The following is a 6,769-nucleotide window of genomic DNA, read 5'->3' as shown; positions in this document are numbered from 1 at the left end:
AAGGTGCTCTGCAACTTTGGGGCCTATTTCTGATTCTCCCTTAAGTCACACCTCCAGGCACAGTTCCTCTGGGTTCACTTGCTCCACAGACCCCTTCATGGAGCAGTAGGTGCTGTTCAGGGTTCTCTACTCGGTACTCACCTCAGGTTCTCTTTTTTTGATCCTACAACCTCATGCCCATCCCTGTATTATTATTTCTTGCCCCCAGAACTCTTTTGACACCTGGGTCCTCCCCTGGGGTGGGGGTGGGTTTAAATATGAGCAGGCACATCCGTGGTGATTCAGTACATGCCATAAATACCCTCCACAGTGGGCTGACTCCCTCTGGGCTAGTTATTGCAACTCCAGCTGAAGCCAAGGCTGGGGCCTCTTACAGCAGGAACAACCCCACACAAATCAGCAGAGGCAATGCCTTGCAACGGGACAGCTCAAAAACAAACGCTGCACTCAGTGCGGGGCAGAGCCTTTATCCAGGGGCGGCTCTAGGAATTGCACCGCCCCTCTTGGGACATGGGGCGCTCTCCCGGTCGCCGGTCCCGCGGCTCCGGTGGACCTCCCACAGACGTGCCTGGATGCTCCACCGAAGCCGCGGGACCAGCAGACCCTCCGCATGCATGCCTGCGGGAGGTCCACCAGAGCCGCCTGCCGCCCTCCTGCGGCACGCCGCCCCAAGCACGCTCTTGACGCGCTGGGGTCTGGAGCCGGCCCTGCCTTTATCCATAGGCGCGCCAGCAAGAGAGCGGGGAAGCCTTTTGCAGTAGCTGCAAAGCAGGGGCCATTGCGGTCAATGGGAGCAGCTTTGCAGCACGAGTCCACTGCTACAGCCAGGCTCGCGCTAATCCCCACAAGAGAGCACAGTGCGCATGCGCTAATTCCTCCTCTTTCCCCCCCCTCCCCCAGTGGAGTTTCGTAGGTGCATGCGCCGTAGGGCGACTTTTCTAGCGCATGCGCCGTGGCCTCGGCCTCTATGGCGGTGACAATGGAAGCGGTTGGGCGTCGCTAATCCCCCCCCCTTTTGCTGGGGGCTCCGCTCCGGGCGGCCCCATGAGGAGGCGGCGGCCCAGCCGCCATGGGCTCGCTGAGCAGCCGGGTGCTGCGGCGGCGGGTGGCGCCCCCTCGCGGGGAAGGGGCGGACGGGGACCGGGACCGGGGCAGCCGCGGAGGGAAGAGGAAGCGGGGCGGGTCCGAGGGCCCGGGTGAGAGCGACAGCGACGGGGACGGCGAGCGCGAGGAGCGGCTGCTCAACACCCCCCGCAGGTAGTGGGGGATGGGGGGCCTGGCTAGTGGGGTTGGGGATCCTGGCTGGCGGGGGTCGGGGGTCTTGGTGGATGGAGGTTTGTGGAGGTCTCGGCTGGGGGTCTTGGCTGGCGGGGTGGAGGGATTTGGTGGCGTTATGGGTAGCGGTGCGGGGGTGTCTGGAGCAGGGTGGATCTGGTTTGGGTCAGGGAGGTATAGTTACGGGCCCTAAGGGTAGGGGTGGAGGGAGGGATTTGGAGGGTGACTGGGGAGGGTGGAAGGGTTGGTGGAGATGAAATGTGGGAAGTTGGGGGTGTCTGAGCTGGATGGAGAGGCCAAGAAGGTTTGGGGATGTAGGAAGGTCTGAGTTTCCTCTGCTCTCTGGAGGCTTGTCACATAGAAGGGGTGGGGGGGTGCGGGGGAAGAGAGAAAACTAATTCTGGAAAAAGGGATTCTAGCCCCATGAAAATTGGCAGGATGTGTTTGAGTGCAGGGGCAGGTGAGGGCTTTGGGACTTCTGTTAGCTCTCCTACTCGCTCTGGGAACATCCTGATAACTACTTAGCTGTAGTAAACAAAAAGGAAGTAAACATAAGTCACATGAGCTCTGTCAGCAACATATGAGGGGAAATGGTCTCTAACTATCTAATGACTATGGGAAGAGAAGAAAATCTTGCTAGCCAACTTCTGAGGTGGTGCTGTAAACAATCAAGTGCTTGACAAATATTTTCATTTTCTTTGTGGCAGAATTCCACAGTTTGTGTATGTCTTTGGGTTGTTTTTTTTTCATCCAGGAAAAAACTAAAAAGTACATCCAAGTATATTTATCAGACTCTGTTTTTGAATGGTGAAAATAGTGATATTAAGATCTGTGCTCTGGGAGAGGAGTGGAACTTGCACAAGATATATTTGTGTCAGGTAGGTGGTTTTTCTTTTTTGCAGTAGAAACTCATTTTGGTAAAATAAACAATATTCTGTAAATTTCAAGTATAGATCTGTTTTTTCTTCATTTTTCCTTCCTTCCACCCCCCCTTTCCAGTTTCTAATTTTTGTTTGTTTGTTTCTATGCAAAAATATAAAGCACCCTATCTTGTGCTTCAGATGCTCTTGACAACCGCTCAGTTCCCAATCACTGATACAGCTCTCTCATCCCTGTGTAAACTTTTTAAAGATTTGTAGTCTTGTATGGGAGGTGTGCACATAATTAATGAAATACTGTAATATGCCTGCTAATTCTTTCAGCTAGAAAGAACAATTAATGGCTAGTCCTCTACAGTGATAATAAATAACTTGCATGCATAAAACTAAGTATTATGAGTAAAGGCAAAATGTGAACATCTTTTTCCATCCCTCAACTTGGATGGACTTACAAAGAGTCAGTAGTACATTGTTTACAGCACTGTGTGAGAAATGCATATAGGAAAGCCTTTGCTACAAATTACAGGGCTTGTGAAGAATGCTGGACTTCAAAAATTTGTCTCTCTTTCCTTTCTGTACTAGTCTAAAGACTTCTGGTTTCAAAAAGATGAAGGAAGTAACTGCTTTCACATTCACTATCTACTTATGCAAAGGATGCTGATACTGTAGATTTCTGTTTCTAAAGTAGAAAAGAAAATAAAGGAGATATACCAATCTCCTAGAACTGGAAGGGACCTTGAAAGGTCAATCGAGTCCAGCCCCCTGCCTTCACTAGCAGGACCAAGTACTGATTTTTGCCCCAGAACCGTAAGTGGCCCCCTCAAGGATTGAATTCACAACCCTGGGTTTAGCAGGCCAATGCTCAAACCACTGAGCTATCCCTCCCTCCAGAGGTTATGCTTATCACCAGTGGTCCTTCTGCTTTGAGATTGTTGGTTTTTAAGCTTTCCTTCTCAAGATCTCAAGCAAGGAAGGAGCATAATGTGCGCAACAGGTCGACTGCTCTAAACCAGCCAAACTTTTTAATGTACCTTATTTATGAGTAAGGCTATGTTTTTAGTAAAGGTTGCGGGCAGTAAACAAAAATGCACAGCCCTTGATGAGTCCATGACTTTTACTAAATACCCCTACCTAAAACTTGGCGGGGGGGGAATGCCCAGGTGCTGGGGGAAAGGGGGTGCTGGAGGGAAGGGGGCGTGAGTGGTGGTGCATGGCCCGGGACCCCCACTGGTGCTGGGGTGTGCGTGGCGGCAGGCTCCCTACCTTATTCCACACCTCCTCCGTTGTTTAAAAGCATGCTTTTAAACAACAACATTTTTTTACAAGACTGCATAGCCCCTGGTATTTATAAAACAAACATATTTAAAAGTAATAAATACAGAAGATACAGTTCTTATTCACAGAATTTCTTAGAGTGACTTAATTGTAAATATAAGGTGCATGTCCCAAAGAGCTCACTAGTGAACTTGGATGCCAGTTTACTTAGAATGGAGTTGTCTTTCAGTGCATGTGCATCAGCAACTAACCTGGTTCTCAGACAAATACCTAGGTGGTGAGTCTGAGTAGGATTCCTCTGGCTGACAGGAGCAGATCTCTTTTGTGCTAAAGACCCATCTCCAACTTAATTCGAAGCCCAGACTTCAGTGAACTGAAAGCAACTTCTACCTCTGGACTGAGGTACCATTGAGCCTCATGTTGCATTCAAACTCCAGCCCACTATTGCTTCATTCTAGAACCACCACTTATCAAATAATTCTCCCAGAGATTACTGTTGGGTTGACACCGTTATACCTGATGCTTTTTCCCTTGTGCTTCTAAAAAAGACAACACTTCAAGCTGTTGTTGACTGATACATTTGTATAACAGGGTAATAGCCAGATCTCTGCCAAACAGATCTTGACCACATGGAGTCCTGGATAGGGTTTGATGTAATCAGATGAATGCGTTTCATATGATGCACTGTTGGTGTGAACTATGATTATGTTCTGTTCCAGTTTCTTAGATTTAAAATTGAGACTGTTGAGCATTTAAAACAACAAAAAACACACCCAAATCTATAGCAGCTCTGATTAAAAGCTACTGCTGTTTCCATTATTTTGTTTTCAGATTTAATTTTGAGTTTCATATTCAGAAACTATCCATGACCCATAGTGTGAACCAGTGGCTCTCAAACTTTCCAGACTACTGTACCCCTTTCAGGAGTCTGATTTGTCCTGCATATCCTCAAGTTTCACCTCAGCTTACAAAATTAGACACAAATATACAAAAGTGTCACAGCACACTGTTACTGAAAAAATGCTGACTTTCTCATTTTTACCATATAATTGTAAAATAAATAAATTGGAATATACATATTGTATTTATATTTCAGTATATAGTATAGCGAGCAATATAAACAAGTCATTGTCCATATGAAAATTTAGTTTGTACTGATTTCACTAGTGCATTTTATGTAACTTGTAAAACCAGGCGGTTATCTAATGGGTTGATGTATCCCCCTGAAAGACATCTGTGTACCCTCCAGGGTACATGTACCTCTGGTTGAGAAGCACTGATGTAAACAATGGAGACATGAGAAGTTAAGGAAAATAAGGTACACTTCAATGGGAATTGTACTATCAAGAGATAGTATTCATACACGTAGTGATTTGCACTGATAAGAACAGTTTTTTGCCATGGGGAAACAATAGGAGAAACCATGGCTGCTTCATGGCAAAAGCTGTGAAAGACAAAATTCTAGTTTGAAGTTGTCATATGCAACATTTTAATTAGTATTAAAATGAGTCACCTTGAAATCTAGTTAGCTTTCAAAGAATTAAAAGTAATTTCATGCACTACATCTGAAAATCCCCCTACCAATTTTTTTGTGGTACTATTGCACAAAATCAGCAGACAGACTTTAATCAGAGGCACTGTAGTGCCTCAGTGGTTGAAATAAATTTGGACAAATATTAATTTAAGGTTCTTTTTCTTTATATCTGTGTGCTGTGGTGTAAACAGTTCTATAGAAGACATATTTTTGGATAAAATATATGAAAACAGAAAGAATAAACTCACTGCAGTTCCCAGTCAGAGGTGAAAAATTTACTTAATCTTTTTCATGTACTTCCTAAAATAATCCTAGACAGAACAGTTTATTTTTCCCTGTGGTTCTGTTGTTTACTTTCTAGAAAGGAAGAATGGTTTTGTGGTTAAAGTACGGGAGTTAGACTTGTGTTCTAGTTTTGGCCCTGCCAAAGACTTCCTGTGCTACGCTGGGCAAATCACGTAATCTGTCTTTATTTTTCCAATACAGCTTTGTCATTATCTTGTAAAAGGTTGTAAAATTTATTTTAAAATCTTGATGTGGCTTAATGCCAAAGCATTTAATGTTTAATTTAAAATATTCAGTGCATGTTAAATTCCAAACTTTTTTGAGAAAGTGGTGTATTTTGCACCATATTGACCGTGTCTCTTAAGTTTAGAGACATCATGTAAGGGGAAATTTTGTTGAGTTGAATCTCGAAATTGGTTCATGTACAGGACTATCACCTTTAATTGGAACTAAATCAGTAGGATTAAACTGTTTTCTTAATATTATACAGTATATCTGTAATCTTGCTATTGGTGAAGCTATCACTCCATCTTTACATATTGGACAGATTGCTTCTGTGTCTTGATGAGAATCTGTCAGCTTTAGCTCTCCTAGCTTGTGCATTAGTTTGAGAATTTTTCCCACTAGATGGCACTGAGGTACTGAATGAGAGATGCAATATATATGAATGAGAGATGTAAATTAAGTTTTTTGGCGCTGCTTGTTAAAACACACTATTCTCCATGAAATCTAGGAGTTAGCCCAGTACATTTGGATATAGCTCATGAGTGTACTAAGCTCTCCACCAGTAGGGAACAAACAATCCAGTTTCTTGATTACAAAGCAACAGTGGTGTATGTTTTTGCTCATAAATAGAGCGTGAAGTGGGGAAATACAGATTTAGAAACTTTTGATTTTAGATCTATATACTATAATTTGCTGCCATCAGTGGAAATATTGGGTAACAGTGCAGAAGATATGCTATTGTACAAATAGATTTATTTTTTTAATCTCTCAGGTAAACATCACTGAGTGATAGCATCTCATAATGGGCACTCCTGCTGCTGAGATGGAAAATCATGAATCCTAGTAAAGCAGTATTTTCCACTTCATTTGGATGGAAATCTAGCAAATTCTAGTTTTATATGCCTTACACTTTGTTAAAAAAGGTATATTAACATAAATGGTGTACGTGTATGTGTTTGTATGAATTTACCTACACACAAATTTTAAGATGTATGTGTGTCCTTAGTCTGAGACCACAATCTTGTAAATAATCTGTATGTCTTGCATGCATTCTTTTTTAATTGGCTTAAAAAAAAATCAATGCCTGCAGGATTTTTTGTCTACAAATAGCTAGAAGGACTTAAATTTTGGACATGAGTACATGCTGTGGATATCATGATTTATAATGGAAAGCTTTTGACAGCTTTTCTGCCTATTTAAAATTGAATTAATTGGGGAAAAATAACTTGAAAAACAAATGTCTCTACTTCTGTAAATAGAATTGGAATATGGGTCAATGTTTGTAAATATTTCCACA

General features: G+C 43.4%; 1 protein-coding gene across 3 annotated transcripts in view; it reads left to right on the top strand.

Annotated features, from left to right (window-relative positions):
- The first annotated feature begins 963 nt into the window (after positions 1 to 963).
- Positions 964 to 6,769, top strand: part of GMCL1 (germ cell-less 1, spermatogenesis associated) — a 32,414-nt gene continuing 26,608 nt past the window's right edge. The window contains exons 1-2 of one of the 3 annotated variants that reach the window (XM_039525038.1): positions 964 to 1,257; positions 2,030 to 2,153. In XM_039525038.1, the coding sequence (XP_039380972.1) occupies positions 1,070 to 1,257; positions 2,030 to 2,153 (312 nt within the window). In that variant the 5' untranslated portion in view covers positions 964 to 1,069. Of the gene's footprint in view, positions 1,258 to 2,029; positions 2,154 to 5,153; positions 5,229 to 6,356; positions 6,396 to 6,769 lie in introns of those variants that run through there. The other 2 variants (XM_039525040.1, XM_039525039.1) reach the window with 2 other exon arrangements.

This window comes from Mauremys reevesii, linkage group 2 (assembly GCF_016161935.1).
Source record: "Mauremys reevesii isolate NIE-2019 linkage group 2, ASM1616193v1, whole genome shotgun sequence".
In the NCBI taxonomy this organism is placed as follows: Eukaryota; Metazoa; Chordata; order Testudines; family Geoemydidae; genus Mauremys; species Mauremys reevesii.
The sequence above is the reverse complement of the archived record's forward strand: the minus strand, read 5'-3'. Positions and strand labels throughout refer to the sequence as shown.